This window comes from Falco cherrug, chromosome 9, assembly GCF_023634085.1.
Source record: "Falco cherrug isolate bFalChe1 chromosome 9, bFalChe1.pri, whole genome shotgun sequence".
NCBI classification, from domain to species: Eukaryota; Metazoa; Chordata; class Aves; order Falconiformes; family Falconidae; genus Falco; species Falco cherrug.
This window is the reverse complement of record NC_073705.1, coordinates 32,190,925-32,213,705: the sequence shown is the minus strand read 5'-3', so window position 1 is coordinate 32,213,705 and position 22,781 is coordinate 32,190,925. Positions and strand designations below refer to the sequence as shown.

At 41.7% G+C, this 22,781-nt stretch overlaps 1 protein-coding gene across 7 annotated transcripts in view; it reads right to left on the bottom strand.

Moving 5' to 3' along the window:
- Window positions 1–22,781, bottom strand: part of PANK1 (pantothenate kinase 1) — a 48,367-nt gene that overhangs the window by 17,428 nt on the left and 8,158 nt on the right. The window contains exons 3-5 of one of the 7 annotated variants that reach the window (XM_055721453.1): window positions 21,966–22,061; window positions 21,200–21,318; window positions 1,326–1,678 (exon numbers count right to left, since the gene is read on the bottom strand). In XM_055721453.1, the coding sequence (XP_055577428.1) occupies window positions 1,326–1,661 (336 nt within the window). In that variant the 5' untranslated portion in view covers window positions 1,662–1,678; window positions 21,200–21,318; window positions 21,966–22,061. Of the gene's footprint in view, window positions 1–1,325; window positions 1,679–8,286; window positions 8,309–9,881; window positions 10,019–10,400; window positions 10,707–21,199; window positions 21,319–21,965; window positions 22,062–22,781 lie in introns of those variants that run through there. The other 6 variants (XM_055721450.1, XM_055721452.1, XM_055721449.1 and 3 more) reach the window with 6 other exon arrangements.

Here is a 22,781-nt window from a genome sequence, read left to right as displayed (position 1 = left end):
TAAGGGACTTGCAATCAGCCTAAAGGACAAGAAGTCTGGCACTGGTAGTGGACTACTACAGCAATTCAGAAACTTGATAGTCCTTCATGAGACTAGCTGCTTCCATGTCCAGCGTTCACTAAAAAATGACTCAGAACAGTATCACAGCTGGAATTTACGTTGATCTCTTAAAACATCCTTTTTCCCTCTTAGGATCTTGGTCATCTGGTAGGTGAGGGGTATTTACAACGGAAAAATGTCTTGTACTGCAGGAATGGATGCTTGGAGTTAATGAAGCACACAAAGCCAAGGACTGCTGTCAACGGCAGTTGGTAAATCAGTACGATAGCTCCCTAGACTGAAGCAGAGACAGAGGAGCAACTGATCTAACCTGTCATACCCAGCAACCATCCCCTACCCTCAAGAACAGCTCAAAAGCTAGGGACAGTCAGACCTGCCTGCCAAGTCAATAACATTAATTTTAGTCAGGCTGCTCTGGTACAGGCAGACTAATCATTCTTTTCCAGAAAAATGGAGATAGGTCCCAGTAGAGACACATACGTAACAGGCAACTGCCTCCCAAATGACTGTTTCTCTCTAACGCAGTTTGTACAACAGCATGCTCTGCCTCCGTTGCCACAATCAATTTTTGCAGTGCACCCATCTGGGAGCTAGGACTATTGCTGAAGTTTATACAAACAGCAGATCTACAAATTCAGATCTATATGAGCTTCCAGAGCTCCCTGCAGAGGTTATTTTTAAATGCTAAGGTATCTGGGACCTAGTCACCTCTTGAACTGCCCTGCTTCACATGACGTACTCCCAGAACTGAAATCAAAAGGTAGCTGCTATTGTCATGTTTCCATACACTGTTTCTCCTCCTGTCCCCCACTTGGTCTTACAGACTCTTGACTTAAGTCTGCTTGAAGATTAATACAAAAGGGAACCTGAATCTAATCTCCAGCCTGTATAGTTTAATTTCTGGTTTTCCAATAGATAGCCAGTTTGCAAGATGAGTACCTGTAGTCTCAGGCTTCTGGGTTGTCATAACACACCCTCAGTTGTTTATGAAGCATCTGATCATCACATTTGTACTCTAAAAAAACCCCATTTTCTGAAGACATCCTGCACAGTAATACTTCAGTAGAACACTCAGCAAGTAGAGTACCCTCCCCGGCCCCTGCCATGTTCTCAGTAATTCCAATTAACAAACAAACTGATTCTGGTAGTCTTAACCAGTTAGGATGGACAAACCCCGTAATTTTCTCTTCAAGTTTTAATAGAAGGACTCCCCTGATGTTTTACCAAAGTGCTTCCCACTGAACCCATACTAATTGTTCACATACCATTCTAAAGTCCTCCTCAAACTTGTAAGCTCCGCCTCCTGTGGCACAAAGCGTAGTGTGCAAACTGGAGAAGTTCTTTTCACTACCCATCTGTATGAACCTGTGCATGGCACAACTGGGAAAGCGGATGAAGTGCAGGTTTCCTTTGCGTCCACACATAGTCAAATTTTTCAGTTCAAGATGGACATCACGAATGCCAGTTTTACCATAGGCTGTATTGGAGGTCAAGTATTTCCTAATGCTTTTCAGGTTTTCCACCTCCTCCTGTTCCTCTTCTGCTGTAATGTCCTTAGGTTCGAAGTAGACCAGTTTAACCAGTGTTCCACCGATATCCATTCCGAACCATGGAAACGCTAAGGACAAGGGGGTTGGGGAGGAAGAAAGAGAAAGTCACTATAAATATACAGGTTAGCCATCACTTACAACATTTGCTGAATGACACAATTCAGTGCAGTCACAGTAGCAACATCTGCTCCTGAAAGCTGGTGGTCACTTATATATCCAGTTAACATGTATTAAAACATCTCTACAAGTTAAGACTTCATAAAGCCTCAATTAAAAAAGAAAAAATAATCTCAAAATACTCTTCTATGGAGAAGCAGGTTTTAATAAAGGAAAAATATTTTTTTCCCAGGAAAACATTTTACTCTTCAGTCAGCAACTCTTGACAGAGCACATTTACTGCATTTCACCCAATCTGACTGCCAGCACCAATTCTTAAAATAGACAAGAGGGGTGGAAGAAGAAACAACCAAATAGGAGAACAAGATTTCTCAAGTCACATTCCTACTGCGTAACATCTACAACTGCCTTTCCAAGCCCAGCTGGAATTCCCAGTTACAAGGTTCTGCCTGGAGAGAAGTAATACGTAACTCTCTCATTATGCTGGGAGTCTCCAGACTTCAACCCACCAGAACTACCAGGTCTGTTGGAACTACATCACCTGCATTAGCAGAAAGACAATGAGCTGGTTTAAGTCAAATATTTACTACTGTCAGTCCTTTTTTTATTTGAGCACAGACTCCCTTTGCTGGTACATATGTTAGCCAATTATACAACTATAAAAGAAATGCCACTATTTGCTTCTTTGTGCATGTGTGTGTATATATATATATTGTCACAGGAAGCCTACATCTACTAAAGCCTCTGTTCTGTTAATAGCAAAATGACTATGTATAACATGCAGACAGAAGATACTAACTGAACCAGCCTGGTCTGCCTGCTCTGCTTATATACACCCATGCATTTTAAATAGTAAGCCAGGTAACTTTATAAGCTCTAAGAAGCAAGACTACAACACCTATACACAGGTACTGCAGGAGAAGGCAGCTAGTATTGTTTCCTGGAGAAATTAAATTAAACATACCAAGTATGTGGTTAACATCTAAGACATTTCTAAAACAGCAGTCACACAGTTGCCTCCTGGCTTTTTAGGGAGAATCAGGCAGGCTTGCTTGAAATGTTATTCTACCAACTGCGGCATCCCATTTAGCATTGATACAAACTCCAAACCATGGATACTACCTGCATTACTGATTTTTCTGCCAGTGAACCCAAGTGTAAACAAGTTGGGACAAAGATTTTTAATAAGTACAGGAGGTACTGATCTCACTGTTCTTCCTCGCGTAGTCACAGATCAGTATTAGGTTACTCAACTTCAAGCTGAAAGGAGCTTAGATTCTTCTTACCACAAGGGTCTCGGCACCATTCCTGTCTGGCTGAATAATTCAAAAGTCTAAATTTCACAATTAATATACCCTCCTCTCCCAAACTAATCCTTAAACATCAGATGTTTAACACTTATTTTGCTCCATTGCTATATGCCAAATAATTGAATCATCAGTTGCTCCCCACTTTCCCTAAGGAAAAGGCATGCATGAAGTCCCACAAAGCAGCCTGCTTACAGCTCAGTTTTTCTAGGAGCAGCTACTGTACCTGTTGTAAAGCCTAATTTCTTCTTCCATGCCCTACAAGCTACAAGACGCAAAGACACTGAAATGAAGCCTAATGTGAGGTTTGGGAAGATACATTCTATACAAATGCATAAGACCTCCCTGAAATGGGAAGAATTCAGAACAAGTGTTTTTAAAATAGGCTTTATTTTGAAGAGGAAAAAAATGTCCTGTAACTCAAAACAGTTTTGGAAGTACAAGGTAAGTATTTATGCAAAAGTGGTCTGATCCACACTTTACAACACCACAATGCAGTGGAGCTCAGGACACCAATCCCATTAGTGATTTACACAGATCTTTGAGTTACTGAGAACTTTAATCACCTGTCCCACTGGAACAGTAAGTCTCCTCCTTGGATGTATCTTAAGTAGGCACGCAGGAAGTTTAACTGTAAAAGCAGCATGGTTGGAGTGTGCAATACACAGCCAGCCTGTAGCTAAGTGTAAGCCAACTCCCAATATTCTATATTAAGGGCATAAAATCTGCTACAATATACCTGCGCCAACACTTGCTTTAAAGCTACAGTGTAGATTTAAACTTTACGAGAGGGCAGAAGTATTCCACTCTGCTATCAAACAATTCCAGCAATGAAAGTGTTAAGTACTAACAGCTGAGAGTTGTCCATAAATGACTGCCAAGACATTCACTTTTATATCCTAACATTTTCAGGAGTCTTAACTAAATCACTAACAAAGAGTAAGTACCATAGAAAATAACTATGAAGTTATTTCATGTCTGTATAGTTCTTAGGATAAGTACACATAATGCTCACATTTAAGAAGCAAGCAGAAATACCAAAGACACTTTCTTTTTTTAGTTCATTCTCTCTGTGAATCTAAGCTCTTTTCATTTTGTTGTAAGCCAAACAGAGAGCTACAGAAAGAACTTTGCTCTTAGAACAGCAACAGTTTCAACACAAAGAGCACAAGAGCAGTCCACAACAACCCATACTTCAGTTACACAGAACACCAGCTTAGTTTTCTTCACAGCTTCTAACACCAGTTATCTGTTGAAATCATTTGCAATTTTGACTCATTGACCAATTAGGCCAAAACCCAAGTCCCACTGAAATTCACGCAACTGCTGTACAACTGGAGTGACAGTAGAAACACTTCTGTATTCCAGTGATAACTTTAAAAAACTATGCACTGTATCTTCTGTTACTACCAGTATGCTCCAAAACAAAATGCACCACTGAAGCACCATCAGTTCTTCTCAGTATTTTTAGATAACCCACCTTAGCTGGTACCTATACACCTCAACCTCCCTGAGGCCACTGAATGTGGTGCTAATGGGAGCATGCATGCAGACTGCAAGGTGCTCCTGGGTTTTGCTGCCTCCCCGAATACAGGGAGTAAGACCACACAGAGGCCACCAAAATCATTAGGCCCCTCATTGCTACAACCAGGATGTATGAAGAAAGAAAGGTATTTGCACAGATACAGTCTCCACAGACTGGAGGGAAAATGGGCGGAAAACTGTGGAGGTTTTTTCTTTTTGTTGTTTGGGTTTTTTGTTTAAACTGGAAGCCCAGCACTTCATTGATAACCTGAATAAATGTCCAGTTTCTTGAGTTATTAGAAGCCAGGAAAGCAAGGAAGGGAAAGCGAAATCTCTCTCATCCACATCTTAGGCTGATAACAGTTATTCAAAATAGCGTGATTTACTATGAAAAAGGAAGACAATGGATATGTTGCAAAAATGGTTTCACAGGGTAAAAAATGCACTTAACTAAATTAGTCTGATAAGTCTGTTATGAACTGATTTCTCTCTTCTCAGCAATCAGTATGCAATACACCTACTGGATCAATGCAATCTATTACTGTGGAGAAAACAGAACTATTCTACTGTATTACTACACAGCAGTCAAAAAAATAACAACATATAAAACCTAGTTGTAGGCCCCACAGAACTGACACAGAAGCATCAAGACGAATCATGCATTCTTAAAAGCCTAACATAAATCAAAGACTCCACTTATCTTAAGAAAATTAATTCTCTTTATGTTAAACTGTACCAACTACTTACCAGTTTGTTATCTTGAGATAAAAATCTCCATTACTCCAAAGTTTAGCTGCAGAAGCATGTGACAATGCAAACAGAAGGTATCTACAGCATTGCATAATTAGGTAACCTGATGCGCACCAGCAGCTGTGCTATCTGGGGGAAAGGTTCACTCATAAATTCTATGATACATTTAACCTAGTTTCTGTACAGACCTTGAAACGTATGAACCCATAAGACTATTCCTGTAAGACATTATTACATTCAGAATTGAACACATTTGATTTTTAGAATCAAACTAGGTGTGAAGAGTAAATATCAAATCACAACCTGCTCCCACGGACAAGAGCTCAGGGGCAGCAAGAAAGAAAGGAACTCCTGGGTCACTGAGTAACATTTCCCCCCATTAAAGAAGACAACCAAGGGTAATCCTTTTCACGTGCTTAAACCACCACCACATAAGGTTAGCAGAATCTTTTTACTCTTCAACCTTTAGAAAGAGATTGTGCCTGAATTCTGTTGGTTAGAACTTTCTTCTTTCTACCTGGTTCCTAGATTTATTCATGGCCGATTTGTGGATTCTTCTTTTGCCAAAACCATTTCAGCTTGTGCATCTCTCTTACAAGACCTCTGTTCCCTCAAATACAGGTACAGTATCTCAATGTTTTATCAATAATTTGAATAGTGGTATCAATTCTTTGATATCTTAGTCATAAATATCTCTGATGAAAAATCCTAGGTTTAACTTTTCTTCCTGGATGCACATACGATTAAATCCTATTACTGAATTTACATTTTTCATTATTATTCCATTTGCATTGCTTGACACTTCAATGATCTAAGAACTTCCTGTTTTAATTGGGACTGGAAGAGGCGAGAGCATGCCAAAATTAGTAACAGGAAAAAAAAAAATCAAAACAAGAGACATACGTAAGATGTGATAGTATCCTCACAGCTTCTGAAAGCTGTTTATTAGAAAAGCTGATAAGAGCTAACATATTTTGCAATAACTATTTTACACAGTTCTTTCGAGCAATCAAAACATGTAGTAAAACAGAAACATTTGTTTTCCTTGGAATAGAAATAGAATATGTAGCTTAAAAAATTAATTATATCTACTTCGTAATGGAAGTTTCTTCAAAATGTACAAGGCTAGAACTAAATAAATCATGCACACACATCAGGTGAAGCCTTCCAGTTCATTTTCAGCTGCAAGGGCTTATTGAATGTCTACCTCCTCACCAGGAAAGGAAGAAAACCCCCCCAAAGACAAAACCAAAAAACTTCAAGCCCGAAAGCACAGAGCTGTTTGTTAAACAGGTGTGATCATCTGCACATACATAGTCATATCACCACAAACTGATTTCTGAAGATAGCACTAGGAGACTAGGTCATTACCTAGCTTGTGTAGCTTCATTAAAAAAAAACAACATTAAAAAACAAATAAAAGCCAAACTTGCAAAGCTACAAGAAGTATTGATTAGCTATTGAGAATCTTATTCTTGGATCCAACGGCACTCAGCCCACCCAGCCTGACAGAAGTGATTCGCATGAGTTTCCCATTCCTGTCAGAAACAAGTTACCCTGTTGGTAAGGTGGATACGCAGTTTTAACTCAGAAGAAGCTGAACTACAACACACCAACTAAATCAGCTTGTTATGACCGGTCCTATTCCTTAGGCAATCCTCACTTCCACCTACACTAAAAGCAGCTGGAAACCTTCTTTAAGCAGCATGTCAACTGAAGAAATTCTTCAAAATTAAAAGATTGTGGGATATTCCAATGCCTTGGACAAAATTTCAGTAACAGATAATGTGTCACTTTTTCACTGCGTCAAACAATAGCAAAACCAAAACCATTTTCACTCTTGTACTCCTAACTAAAATATAGTATATAATAATAGCATTCCATATTTATCATCACCACAGATTAAAAAGCCTAGCTTTTGCACAGTTTCCACCTGGCCTCAGGCAGTACAACATAACCATGCCATAGCCAAACATCACAGGTCCAACAACCTAAATATTGGCCAAAAGTGTTCTTCATGGTGAAGCTACAATTTCAAGTGTTTAGAAATTAACCATGGCAATTATGATGCCTATTAGTTGTACACAGTCACACCGCCTCAAAACACACATTTTTTGTCTCCTAACAAGTACCAACAGACTCGGGGTGACATGCAAGATGCTGATTGGAATAGCCACCCCAAAGCTTTATCTTAATTTAAGAAAAGCAATAGAATTCAGATGTCCAGCTGGCTTCTTCCCTGTGTCTGATGTAGAATAATGCTGTGAAGCACCAGTCTAGTTAACTGCCATGCTGAAATCTTTGTAGTTACTTGGCTACAAAGCTGCTTCACAGGGATCGATGAAGGGATTTAACTGCTCTCTTTCCTTCTTCTGTTCAAAGATCACATTTAAAGTGAACAACACAAAACTAGCAGGCTTTTGAAATTTGCAGAATTCAGACTGCTTCAGTATTTTATTCTCTTCTGGAGCATCTCACAGCATAAGGCTTCATAACAGACACTCTTCTGTATTCATTATGCTGTGCTACAGAAAGGTAATGTAAACCCTGGTCTCACAAAGGGTCTGCACTAATGATTTGAAGCAAAAACTTGACATAACCCTAACAACCTTGACAAGTGGTCTAGTTCAACTGAGGAAAAAACAATGCAAAGACAAGCTTCTCAGCAGAAGCAGCAGGAGGGTGAGTCTAAAAGATCTAGAGTTAGTCCCCAGATCCTCTCTCACTGCATGCTAATCAGCAAAGCACACTGGTTTCACAGGGAATCCTCCCTTCGCAGAGGGGAAGACGACTTGGGAATATAGAAGTCTGCCTCACTTTGATAGAAAGTAAATCAAGAAAACATATAATTTATAAGGATTTAAAGGAATAATTGCTGCAGGAAGATCAGTTTAATTTGTTGAAATATTGGGAAATGCCAATTATCTCATCTTTTCCACCATGCAAAGCAAATCCCACAATCAATATTGAAGTCTCACCTGCCATGGGGCAACTGCACTTCATTTTGCAATGTGTCCTTAAGCACAGAACAAACATCTGCAAAGTCCAAGACTAAATACAAAAACCAGTAAAACGGGACTGAATAGTATTCACTAGAGATGGATACAGTGGAAAGCTATGCAGTACCATTAGAATTTGAGTATAATTTAATATTTTTTTTAAGCTGGTGACAATGTACTACCATATTTTCCTGCAAGACTAATACTAAATAGCAAATTTATTCTTGTATAAGATAAGCCATATAAATTAATATGATCAGCAAGAATTCAGGTATTTTACTCAGCGAAGAAATTGCCCACAACATAGTTCTACAAAGCACTTACCTCACCTGCTTTTTTCACTAAAGCCAAAAACCCCACAACTGAAGACTCAGTTGTCATAGACCTTGGGCAATATAGCTAGTCACCTACACTCTTTACTCTGATGGGCTCTTTTTCCCCTCAAGATAGGAGGGAAATTCCAAATTCCTCACTCCTCCTTATTCAAGCAATTACACAAATCCCCGAACACCTTATTCTTTGCTTCAAACAAAACAGTTTACTATTATGAAGAGTTCAATATGCAAGTGCTGACCCTCAGCCACACCAAATCAAAATGTACACTAGCTCAAGTTCTGCAGTTCTTGTTCCTGAATGAAAATGTGAAGCTGGACAAAGACTACAAAACCAGTTTGTGACAGAGAATGATCTGGTCATCAATATGTTAAATTTGATAGAAGACCAAATTAACTATCAACAGATAGTGTTAGCCCTATGTGATGAATCAATACAGAGAACATTTTAAGGGAAAGTGGTACGTGTAGCTCAGCGAAAACATTTAAAAAGCCAGAAAAGGCACCGGCTAGTAAGTAGCCCTGTGAAAGCTGCAGCGCTTCAAGGCTGTTACTATTTTGCTCTGCTTACACACAAAAGATTTCTAAGTACTCATTTCAAAATTAAGAAAAAAAAAAATCCAGAGTAGCTGAACGCACACTGCTTTCTACTGAGCAGGAACATCTTTCAAGTTTTGGCAGCGGGTAGCTGTCATCCTGACCATCCTTGATTGCCCTTTTGGAACATGCTGAACTTGTAACAAAGCAGCAAACATTTGTTGGCTTTATTTAAAAAGCTAGTGAAGCGAGAGCGGCAAGGAACAGAATACTTGTTCCATGGGATTGCTCTACTTGTAGAGCTCACTATGGAATTCAATAGCTCTGTACTGACATGTAAAAAGTTGGCTATGATCTAGTAAATAAAAAATACTGTTAATCAACAAACCTTGTAGAATTAAGTACATTACAAATATGGATGCCTGGGACTCAGCCTTAAAACATGAAGCAGAGAGCCAGTTCACTAACACTTGGCAAACCAACTAACCAAAAGCCACAGGGGATGCCCATAGGCAACGTATTACCAATTTATCATGTTTGCAGCACAATTCCCCCCCTCTCCTACCCCCAGTCAGAATACTTTGCCCTCAGCTGCCAGGTCTACTTCTTTTCGGCATTCTGACACAGTCCGGGGATGTGTCACGCACGCAGCCCGCGGTCCCCCCCCAACGCACACGGCCCGACCCCCGCCCGGGCGTCGCTCACAGCGCTGCTTGGGCACGATCAGCTTCATGGGCGCGGCCGGGAGGCGGCGAGGCCGGCGGGACCCTGGGCGCCGTCCGACGCGGTGCTCGGCGCGGCACGGAGCTGGTGGGACAGCGCTGCCGCCCGCCGCCCGCGTTTGTGCCGGGCCGCCGCTCCCCGCCCGCCGCCGCCCCATTGGCGCAGGACGGACCCGGCCCACGCAGCAGCGGGGCCGTGTCCGGGCGCCGCCGCCGCATTGGCCGGCACCGGGGGCCCTCGCTCCGCCCGCCGGGCGCGCCGGCTGTGGGGGGGTGGGGGGGGCGCGGGAAGGGAACGCCCGCGGCGCGGGAGCCGGGCGGCCGCCAGCCCCGGCCGGGCGGCGCTCCGCAGGGGGCGCGGCGCAGGAGCCGCGGGCGCGGCGCCGGGCGGCTGCCGAGGCCCGCCGGGCCGGGCTGCGGCAGCAGGGCGCGGAGGGGGCCGAGCCGAGCCAGCGCCGCCCCGCAGTGCCGCCGCGCTCAGCCCGCCGCGCTCAGCACTTACGTGGCCTGTGCCGCCGGCCCGAGTCCATCCTCCGGCGCAGCCTGCATTTCTTGGCCGGCGAGCCGTGGCTGAGCGGCGGCAGCTCCGGGCGGAGCAGCAGCGGGTGCGGCGCCTCCCCGCAGCCGCCGTTGCTCAGCGGCTGGCTCGAGGGGTGGAAGCCGTTCTGCAGCAGCCCGCCGAGCAGCGAGCAGGAGGCGGCGGCGGGCGGCGGCGGCCCCGCCGGGGCGGCGGGCTGGGCGCGGAGCTGCTCCCCCATGGCGGCAGCCGCTCCTCTTTGTCTCCCGGCTCAGCTCCGGGTGGGCGCGGCGGAGCCTCCGCTCATGCCGGCGCCCGTGCCCGCAGCTCGGTGCGCTGGGGATGCGGCGCCCGCCCCCCCCGGCGCCGGCGGCGCACGGCGCAGGCGTCCTGCCCGCAGCGCGCTGCAGAGGGGCGGCCGCCGCCCTCCGCCGGGGACGCGGCGACCCCCCCCGCCCCCTGCTACTGTGCGCGTTCCCGGCCGCTGAGCCCGGCACCTGCGGGGCTCCGTGGGCAGCCCCGGGCGAGTGCCGGAGCGAGGGACTCGGGGGGGGGGGGGCACCCACTCGCCCGCTGCGGGCTGGCGGGGGCACGGTTACGCTGGAGCTGGCACCCGGTGCCGTTCCGGCGTGACTTCGCTCCCGTGACTGGGCCGGCCGCCCCCGTAACGGCCGCGGTGTCGCTTGCGCCGCGGGGCTCCCACGGGCACACTCGTGTCACTCGTGTCCCCACGCCTCGGGGGCCGCCGTGGGCGCTCCCGGGTTGCCCCGTACCGCGCACAGGTACCTGCGCATCACCGCCCTCCCCCAAATTTCTGGCTGCCTTGTCACGTGTTCCCTCAACAGCTCAGAGGGACCAGCGTGACCTTGAACGCGTCTGACCTCATGCTTTTATAGTACCTTGGCTTTTCCCTGCGCAGCATCGATAACCTTGTGACTGGGATTGACTCTGTGACCACTGAGACATCCAAGCGTGGAAACATTTTCTGAATTAAATGTATTAAATATCAAGTGGACACAAAACAGAACTGGGTAAACTGTGCTGCAGTGTCGCATGCATACTTGAAAAGAAACACTAACTGAATTTTCCTCTGCACATGATGGTCATGTCTTTATACAAACTGCCAGTCACTGTAAGGATGACTGTCCTTAAAGTAAAAACAGGTCACATAATGGCTCCTCCTTACTCCTAAAATTAGCACAGGACACAGGCCCTCCGCTGTAAAACACCTACAAAGAATAAAGTCATTCTAACTGCCTCCAGAATGGGATACGGTACTAAGAAATTGCTTCAAGAAAGGTAACGCAACATTCTCTCCACTTTTCAGCTAGGACCAGAACATTATGTTTAGGTACCTGGGAGCAAGCCACAGAAAAACATGGGCATGCAGTTGGGGAAATGATGAAAGTGTGTTCGCAAATCCAGAACAAGCAAATTTTCTTCCTAAAAAACAGTACCCAATGTTCTGAAGATTATTAAAACGCTCTAAATTGTCCTCATGTTCAAATGCTTAAGCAACTGCTGAAATTGCCAGCCCAAAAGTGATTGCCCTAAGGAGGCTTCCTTGGAAAGAAGGCAGGCTACATACATTTATTTCTAGAAGATGTAGTACTTCCAAAACTGTAAAATTCTTTGAGAACTCCCTAATTTACTGAATTATGTTTAAACTATGTTTAAACTGGTTTTCTGGAAGGCTGCTGCCTGGACTGGTAGGGACCTTCATACCACTTGTTTGCAGTTCAGGCAGCTGTGGCTGGTTATGCTTCATGAACTTTCCTTGTTAATTCAGACCTCTCAGGCCATGAGGAATCCTTGATACTACTGTCCCCAGCTGACAATGGTTGTCCCCTTCTCCATCCCTGACAGAGAAACCAACTGCACATTCAGCCAGCCCGATGGAGAATGAGGGATCATTCCTGCAAACCTGTTTTTCTCTGCAATTGCAGCATAACTGAGAGCAGACATATGGACAGTTCCTGTACCTTGTCTGAAGGGTGGCAACTTTTTACCCTACTCCAACAAAAGCAAGACCACCTTTAATTGCACGCTTAAGACTCTTTGTGGCAGGATACCAGTCCTTCCACTGATTCTGCAATGGAATAATGTACCTGTTTCAAGTACTGTGCCCAATTCTAGGCGTTAAACTTTAAATGAAAACATCAAGTTTTGGTCTAGGAAATGAAAGATTTGAAGGGCTATTCAATTCTGGAACAGGTAATAGCAAAGGAAATACATCAGAGTTGCTGAGAAACAAGAAAGAATTCATACGTGATAACTGCAGTAAGGGAAATTCACTTTAGATATGAGGCAGACATTCCCTAGAATGAACTTAGACAAGCGTTAGACTGCACCAGACAACTCAACTGTCCATTACTGCAAGTATTTGGGAAAAGTTAAATATCTCTGAGGAACTGTCTAAGTAGAGCTGATCCTGATTTGGAACACTAAGAAGGCATGGCCTAGACACCTTTCTGAGGTTCTCTCCAGTCTTTTATTTCTGATTAAATATTCCCCTAGTATTTTACTGTAAATATTGCACAATTATGCCCAGGACAGAAGTGGACTAGACTGTGCTGAATAGAAGTAGTAGGTCAGGAAAATAGTCAGGATATGGTCCAAATCACTGACAAGTTCAGGAGCAGCGTAGACCAATACCATGTAAAAACAACAAATGTCACCTCAAATAATGCTGGATAAATTATAAAACTGGAGAAATGTTAAAGGCTGTACAAATTAATTGGCAGTTTAATATACAGGGACAGATTTACCTCTGAGTGTGCAAGTCTCCCTGTTATTCAAAGCTCTCCATCAGGACCGAATGAGAACACTTTCCAAACTTTGTGTTGTATAAAGATTGTTTCCAACCAATGTGCTGCTTTATCAGAATGATTTTAGACTCTTGTGCTGATGAGTATCACATGAACTGATTTCCGCACTACAAAATACCATCTTTTTCTTATTATTTTTGTTTACACTTGTTTAATTTTGGAGTGAGCTTTTAGAAAGGTATTGTATACCCTCTACATTTTTGATTTCAAATTCTTCAGCTCTTCCGCAATGTAAACTAAAACAAAGGGAATAAAATTAAGACTAGTTTTAATGTATTATGTGATCATCTGTACGGGTTTAAAATGAAGGAATCTCATGTCCTCAGGTGCATATAACATTGCTTATTTTGGGCACAAGCAAACTACAGTGCAATCCATTTGGCATTCAGGGGAAAAAGTCCTGGACCTTTTGCATTAATAAAGTAGAAAAAGAGAGCAGATGAACTGTTCATCCTGTTCTGCGTCAGCTGAAAGCCACAGGTAGAATCACAGCACCACATTTCAAGAACTCATTGCCTGATGTAGTGATGTAGACAGCCTGTGCTCTTCTAATATTCTACACAGGGACTAATTTGGTGATGTGAAGGTCTCACATTATACTCAGTATTTGAAAATCTGGAACATCTTAGAAAACATAATCCAGAAGAAATATGACAGAATTGATGATGTCACCTCCTCAGAACAGGACAAAAAGTAGAAATAAACTGTCCTGCTAGTCTCACAGTTGAGCAGTTGGCTCAGGACCTGCTGTCTGCTGGATTTTTATCGATACTATTTATGAGACTGCATCACAGTAAAACTGGCTGAAAGCAGGTATTGTTAAAAGGTACTGCACTCTCTTGCCTTCGTACCACATATACACATTCAGTGTGTTACTGCCCACTCTACATCCCTTTTATATTAATTTATGTTTATTTTATATATATTGAAGTTGTTGCAAATCAAGAACATACAACGTCTGTCAGTGAAGTCATGGCATGTATTACAGGTGCAGCTTCTAACCCTGTGGTGCAACCAAAGTAAATTTTTCATCTTCCTTTTATCCTGACTTTCCAAACAAACCCTGTGAGCCAGTTCAGTTTTCAGTCTAACTTGCAAGATAACAATCCAGCTAGAGGTGCAATACTGACAAACAACATGGAGGATGCTTCCAGTTCTTTCAATATAAACGTTTACTCAGGATTTCTTTCTGAACAGGAGTAGGTAGAAACTACTTGTTTATTTTGAAATATTTTCTTATGTATTTCGTTGTAGCGATCCAGTGGCAAAAGGACTACAAACACAGTACAGAACACAAACGGACTCAGAACAGTGAACAAGTCTGTTGTACTGACTCACTGCATATTACACATTGGCACGGCAAAGACTTCACGGATTATTCCATACCTGCCTGCACTTCAGACACCCAGCTTTCTATCACCTCTTATTTGTTTATAAGCACAGAGAGCCAGGCTGCAATTCCCTAACTCTGAGTCAGCTTCAGAAAACTAATGACTACCTTGTGGTTAAGATACACTGCCACAGGATGAAAAGTGCTGTGCTCCAGCCCTTACAGTTTCAAAACCAATGGGACTATAAAAAAAATAAATCCAACCAAAACCCCCCATCCTTTCAGGTATGTTATCATCAGGCACCTGGCCTGAAAGTTTTAGGAACCTATGAAGGTTAGCTCATCTTCCCTCATTCTGTGGGGGTCCTGTATCCCTGGTCTGAGGCTAAGCTAAAATAAGCATCAAACAGGTGCAGTCCACATGTAATTCCATTATCTAAGAACAAAAACAAATATCTTACACAGCACCAGTGGTGTTATTCTAATTTAAAGCCAGCCACCTATAAAGCTGTGGTCACATTTTGGAGAGAAGAGGTAACGAGGAGCATGTACACATCTCACATCTTCTCAAATTACACAAACTGTATTATGCAATGCAAAGAGTGTAATTAAACTTCTGGCATAGCTGCCTGCAGATTTATGTTCAAGGGGCTGCTGGCACTCTGCCATTCCTGTTTATATTTCTATTCAGGTTACTTCTATGTTCATTCTCTTTCTATATTACCAAACAGTCATACTTAGTTGTTATTCAATTTTCCCTCTTTGAAAATAAAGCAAATACAGTACAGCTTAATAAATGAACATAAAAATATTATTTTTTTTTATTTTTTATAAAAAAAACCACCTTGCAAAAAAATCAGATACTGTTGATTTGTTTTAGGTATATTCACATCTCAGACATACCAAAAGGAAAATGCCAAGTCTAGGAGTCCAGTATTTCTTCCAATTTCTTTTCAGAACTGGGAAAAAACCCCATACTTCTTTGGCATATGCAGGACCTTTGGTAGACACATGTTTTAAATGTATTTTAATGCTCTTTTTCCCTTACTTTAAATTGCAGGGTAGAAGACCAACAGTCAAACATAACTATATCATGACAAATTAAAGATGTGTAAATCAAATGGGACAAAACAGGTCTGAAACCACATAGAATTCTTATCTGGCAAATGCAATAACAGAGTATTTAAAAAGGGACCCAAAGGGCTCTAGTATTATCAGTGTGATCACAGAAAAGCTAAGCTTTACTATGACAACAGCTAGCCAGCATAAGAATTCTGCTTTCCCAACAGAGAGAGGGGAAACTGATTGCAGATGACAGAGGAAGTGAAGGTCATAAATTTAGTTGTATGCCTAAATCTTTGTCAAATGGAGGCCAAGAAAGATTGAGTTTACCAGTTCCTCCCTGCCCCACCCACCTCCTGGTGCAGGCCCTTTTCAATTATGCCTTCTGTCACACTTAAACATAACCTGTGGATTTAATGAAGAAAAGCCCTGCTCCCCTGCATAGGGTTGAAGCTTATCTCCCCTCCGCTTCTATCAAAGGCAAGATGGAGCAAGGCACTCTACCTAAGCAGGAGCTTGGCTTTGGCAGTTGAACAGCCCTTGAGGAATATTCTCTTACTTCATTTATTACAAGTAGGGCATAGGTAGATCTCCTGGCCTAAGCATGAAGCTGAGTGTCCAGGCAAGGCAGTATGAATGCTAACTGGAAAAAGTTGTCTGGACTAGGACACGACTTACGTATCTAACAACAATAGCCAAGACTAAGGAATAACAGTCAGAAGAGCACATTGGTGTAGTCTAGTCTTACCAGCCTGGCCATCCCTGTGGTCAGACTTTGCAGTGGCCCAAGTGGTTTCAACAGTTATCCCCTGGCAGTTCTGAGATAAGGTTAGAGATTGTGGTTGCCATCTTTCATCCCAACTGCAAAAAAGCACGGAGCAGTCACAAAACAGTGAGAATCTTTTCCTTCTAAAGCCTTCCCTGCCAATACCTCTTTCTCTGAGTCCAACTAGACAATTGCAACTTAATTCACAGGTGCATATACTCTCCACAACTTTAACCGATCCCTGGCAGAGCTGTTGGTGTCCTTCTTTTATAGGAAACAAACACCTTTAGTGCCTTAGTTCAGACATTTCAAATACAAGTCCCCAAATTAGTAAACATTTAAAATCTAGTCTTTGATTATTGCTTAGGAATACAAGTCAGTGAAGATAAAGTAAATGTTGGAGGTGAATCACTTTTTTTTTCCCCATGACCTAGCTTCTGTTTTGCAGAGGGTTTGTAAAAAAGGAAAAGCCAGGTAATAGATTCAAACTACTATGTATGTAAAAAACCTAAAAATCTCATGTCAAATAGACTCTCCTTTGCCCTCATTTGCCCTACCTCATGCCTAAATATTTGCCTCAGTGTACTGCTGCTTATCTTTAACTATTAAACTTAAATATACAAAATGTAATTGGAAAACATGTAAGTTCACAACCCACTCATTGATAAATACTGTTCATCATCATAAAAAATGGTTGCAACAAGTGGCAGAGCATTTAGTACAGAAAACAATGGCCTTTGCTCCTGACTGCTCCCCCATAGACAATTACCCTCATGTACGTATAAATACTGGTTTTGCTTGGCTGTAAATGTCTTCACTTTCTTTTCAACTCAGCATTTTTATATGCTGATACATAATGCCATCAAGAGGGAAGTGACAGTTTCAAAACAAGCACTTCAGACAACAACAGAATGGCTGACAAGTACAGAAGACTCTCTCTTCCTCATTCAGCACTGCCACATCTGAAGAGGAAGATAAACTGGTCCTCCTATCAGTACTCAGCTGCATGGAGATTTTTTACTTGCATTGGTCTGTACTCCCAGAGCTTAAATGCTGACATGAAATTCCCACGGATATCAACAAAAATTACTAATTAGGTAACAACAGGGAACCAGACTTTCTGTGACTGCATGTGGAAGAAGAAAAAAGGCATCTCTCTCAACTATTCTAGCTAGACACACATACCTCCAATGCAGACAAAACTGGCTTACACCTCTAACCCAGGAGGAAACACACAGTGTCCATCAGAGGGCTGAAAGGACAAGAGCTTTATTTTCCTTCTTCCAAACTAGTCCATAGATGGAAATCAGTGTAAAATGGAATCATACCACACCTTTGGTATTTCTCCTCAACCACCTTCAGTAGCAGGGAAGTGTATGTCTGAATGAGCACTGAAGCACAAGGCTAAGTCCAAACACTACAACTAATCTAGAATTAAAACTTCAGTACTCGAACAATATGACGTTGCTTTTAGACAGGTAAGACAAAGATTTGCTTAGGTTTTTGATGCTGAAAAAGCATTTAATATGTCCCTGTGAGATTAAACTGAAACGACAGACAATAAAAGTCAAATGCTAATCCTTTTAAAAATATCTTTTTTATCCATGTTTGCAAAGAATGAGAGTCTTGTGTAGGAAGGGGCCGTGCTGTAAGTGACAAATTTGCTCCTAAAGGCTCCAACTACCTAGTACCAAAGATGGGAAACAACCAAACATTATGCTAACATTGGGTTGGTTTGCCATAGTTACATCTTCTGTTATTTCTGGGACTGGTGACCTTTTACAGAAAATATTACAGTGAATGGTCTGTTCTGTGCTATGTATTTTGTTTTGTTCAAAAGGCCAATTTAGAGCTTTCAGCTTTTTACAAGGTCAATACAAACTATGCACACACAAAAAAATAAACACAGAACAATAATCATAGACATCTGTCTTCTCATTAGATACTTTGTGGAAAAAAAAAAACCCAAAACAAAACCCACCAAAACTCGAACTATAGAAAGTAACTTCAAGTATGTCTCCTGCATAGAAAGCAACTTACATTTCACTGCAGGAATCTTAGTGTCACCAAAATATTTGTTTTCTTGTAATAAAACGTAACTAATACAAACACACACTTGGTCTAATGGGAATTTAAGACTCAAAGAGACCGTCTGAGTCATCAAAACAAGGTCTTTGAATCAATGATTAACCTGAAAGGGTATAAGAAACATACATACCAAGTACCACTGAGCACAAAAGATTTTGTATTATCTCGTAACATATGCCTGAACACCTCGGGACAAAAGTATTATTTTGATACATATAAAGTCCTAATTAATACACATTTATTGTTCTTTTAAACTCAGAATGATAAATCAGACTCCTTGATCTCATAAACACTGCTAACCAAATTTGTCATATTTATCCCTAATTTTGACATGAAGTCAGATAAAGAAGCTACACAGTTACTTTTGGTGCCAGCAATTTCACACATGGGAAGAGAAAACAACAGCATTGTGTATCTCCTGTAAAACAGAGACAAAGATACCTTTTTTGCTTACAAAACCACTGTATAGCCACTGAAAACAAAACTGAAAGGGTTAAGACACCATCTCATACTTTTTGCCTAACTGCTCTAAAAGTAGCAAGCATAAATTAATTTGCTTTTCCTCCATTTATAAAATTTGCTTAAAATACCAAGAGACACGTATCTTATCTTCATTCCATCTCCTCTTTGAAGGGAGAAAAAAAAAAATATAACAAGCACACAAGCCAGAAAGGAAGGCACAGCCACCTCATCAGATGAAGGTATGAGGAAAATACTGCTGCAGTGGTTATAAGACATCAGTGGTCATGGACCGCAAATACCAGAATCCTCACTAATTATACAACATGATCTTGTCTCCATTCACAGACACAACTGCAATGTAGTATAAGCTGGAATTGGTACATCTGACCTAAAATCATAAACCAAGAAAGGTCATCTGATTTATGACCTACTCATTATTGCCAGTTTTCAGACCTTAGATCCTCCCAGAATATATAAAGCAAGCAATGCTTATATAAACCAAGTAATTTTTTGAGCGGATTGATTTCCACATTTTGAGGCAACCGCAAAGAGCACTGGATCGGCACATCATGACTGTTTTCATAGGATTAGCAAAGACTACCTAATCAATGAAAACATTTTTTAAAAAATTGTCTCTTTCCTGCAGAGGGAAATCAGGCTGGAACCCTAGTTTCAGTGAACTAGAAAGTCTGTGCTTAAAACAAAAACCCCTGATTCTCTGCCTCTATTCACCAACCAAGTTTAAATTTGATTATAAGCAGACTGATTTCAGTCACAGCACAGACTGGCATAAGGGAAAAGGAAGAAGACATAACATAGTTCTGAATTTAAATAATTTGCAGTTTAGTGCTCTGTCAGATCTTCAGACACTTCAAAAATTGTGAATAACTGCTCTTCTCACCTCCCATTTAAAGAAACAAAGCAACAATGCTAAAACAAAAAGTAGTGAGAGAGCCCAGAACAGACTTGCAGACAGGTCTCACCTGCAAAATGAAACCCACATTTGGATCATTTGACCCAAAATGGAAATTAAAATACCCATGCCCCACAACTGAAAAATTTATTTTCCAGTATTCCAGAGACATTCTCAGATTTTTAACTCATTTGCCCAGGCAGGGTCAGTGGTGAAACAGAAACCTGAAAGACTTCTGTTTGAAAAACATCCAAATATCTTGATCTTCTTAAAAGGAACTCCCTTTTTTCTCAGCCAGTCACAGATTAAAGAAACAGCTTCAGTTCCCCAGAAGTTGTATTCTCAGCAAAATTGGCTATTAATCTAGCAATGCTTTGGGTTGGTCGATTAGCAGTCAAACATTTCATTACGTTTCATCAGACAGAACATGCTGTCTTTATTTGATATGGCAAGGCCCTGTAAAGACTCCTTCATTCTGCTTATTGAAAACAGGATCCATTTAGGTTTTAAAACCAACCAAACAAAAAACCCCTTTGCTTGCAGTTTCAGCAAACTAACTCATCACTATTAGCTTCCTTTGTTGAAGCTTCTTGAGCCTATTAGAAACAAGAAACATACATTTTCACTCCTTTGACATTTTGCTGTTCTGCTTGTAAAATTCAACGAAAAGCTACCTATTTATCTCTGCATGTACATCCACATATGTCATTTGGCTGTTACCAGTGTGATCAAAGTTCTAGGCACACAGGTTAGTGACCTCAAAACATGCTGTTTGAAGTTCTTGTTTGACATGATTTGTGTTACTCTCTACGTCAACAGTTATTTCATCTGTTCTCTACTATATATACAACTGAGCAAAATAAAGATAACGGAAACTACTACTCAATGCAGTTTTCTTAAGACATTCTCCTGTCTCAGTACAGGAGTAACTTCAGCTATACTAGCAAATAGCCCACTTCTTAAGAATAAGGATTTTTAGGTATCTGCAACAAACACGAATAATTTCTAATGTTACTAGAAACTCCCAATTTAAGAATCATATAGTTGAGAAACATGGAACATCTCAATAAAATGTGCCAGAGTTTCCTCTTTGATACTTTACCTGAAAAGCATTTAGAACTATTACAATAAAATTGTGTCCCATATTTTCATTGATGAATGTCCAACATGGAGGCAACAGCTGACTTCTTTATAGAAGAATATATGTATAGCCAAACGAAATTGGGTTCCCAGCAATCAGGAACACTGAGCTACAATATGAGTTAATGACACAGAGGAAAGACAGCAATGAAGGGAACTGGGAGGGGGAAAGGGAAAGATGAGCAACGGACTTACCTAATCAGAGGCCAGAAATCCCAAGTTTGTGGTCTGTGTTCTCTTCCCATCATAGGCAGGCACCGGCATTAGCTGTGGTTTCATGAGATCAGGCCTGCATTGTGATACTACCTTACAAACTGCAGCCGAGGAAGGGGGAGGGCAGGGAGAGAAAAAGAAATAAAACAGAGACAGATGGTTACAGCCAACAATACAGTACTATATCCTTCCCAAGCAAAGATGGCATGGATCTTCCCATCACAGAACCATAGAATGGTCTGTGTTGGAAGGGACCTTAAAAATCATCTAGTTGCAACCCCACTGCCATGGGCAGGGACACCTTCCACTAGACCAGGGTGCTCAAAGCCCCATCCAGCCTGGCCTCAAATGCTTCCAGGGATGGCGCACCCACTTCTCTGGTGGCAACCTGTCCCAGGGCGTCACCACCCTCACAGTAATTTCTTTCTTGTATCTAACCTGAAGTTTAAAGACATTCCCCCTTGTTCTATCACTCCATGCCCTTGTAAAAAGTCCCTCTCCAGCTTTCTTGCAGGCCCCCTTTAGGTACTGGAAGGCTGCTATAAGGTCTCCATAGAACCTTTTCTCCTCTAGGCTGAACAACCCCAACTCTCTCAGCCTGTCTTCATAGCAGACACGCTCCATATCAACGTTCTCAATAATACTAATCAATTTATTAAGAATTTTGAGGTGAAAAGTTGATTCATAGGAATGTTCCTGTGACGAGGCTTTAATAAATCTCAGTCCCTGGATGAAAAGAAATACATACCACATTAGATTGTCCTTGTCCAAGTGCACTGCTAAGATTCTTGGTGGTCATGGCTGCTTTAGATACCCAGTAGGTAGCTACACTATCCATCTAAAACTGAAAACAAAACATCAGATAAAAAAAAAACTGGCATGTGTAACACATCCTCAAGCAGCACTGTGGCATAATTTGCAGAGCATAGCTACATTTGTTACACTTGAAATCAAGTCTTATGTTTATTTGTAACAGCAATAGCCATCTGATTGAAACAATAATAAAACTATAGCATCTATTTCTGAATTGCTTGTCTTGGATAATTAAACTGCCAAGAGTATGAGTCATCCAGTTTGAAATGAGCTAAAGAATGACTCACTTCTAACTTTATACTAATACTATCCTTAAATTAAAAGGATTTCTGCCTTACCCCTAAATTGTTGCATGTTTTGGTTCTTATCACAAAGCCAAAACCTGCTTTATATAGAATATTTGGATTAATTGTTGGAATAATCATCTTTTTAAAACACCATTCAACCAGAAAGATCTTATGGTGCTTTACAAATGTGTGTGTATTCTTCACTGCACCCACGTATATGATGAAGCTTGGTAGTATGACAGTACTTGGCAGCACTATACAAAAGCACCTGACTGGAACTGCAATCACATCCTGTAATCTGTCGAAACAGCAAGGGGACAAACAGCAAAGATGCACAAAACTGAATTACTAACTACGGCATTTTGCCATTTACATTACAGTTTCTGCAAAATGGGGTTTATTCTGACTAGAAGGTCAGATCAGCCAGTGCTTTGTAACACTCAACATTTCAGTGGAAACCTTTC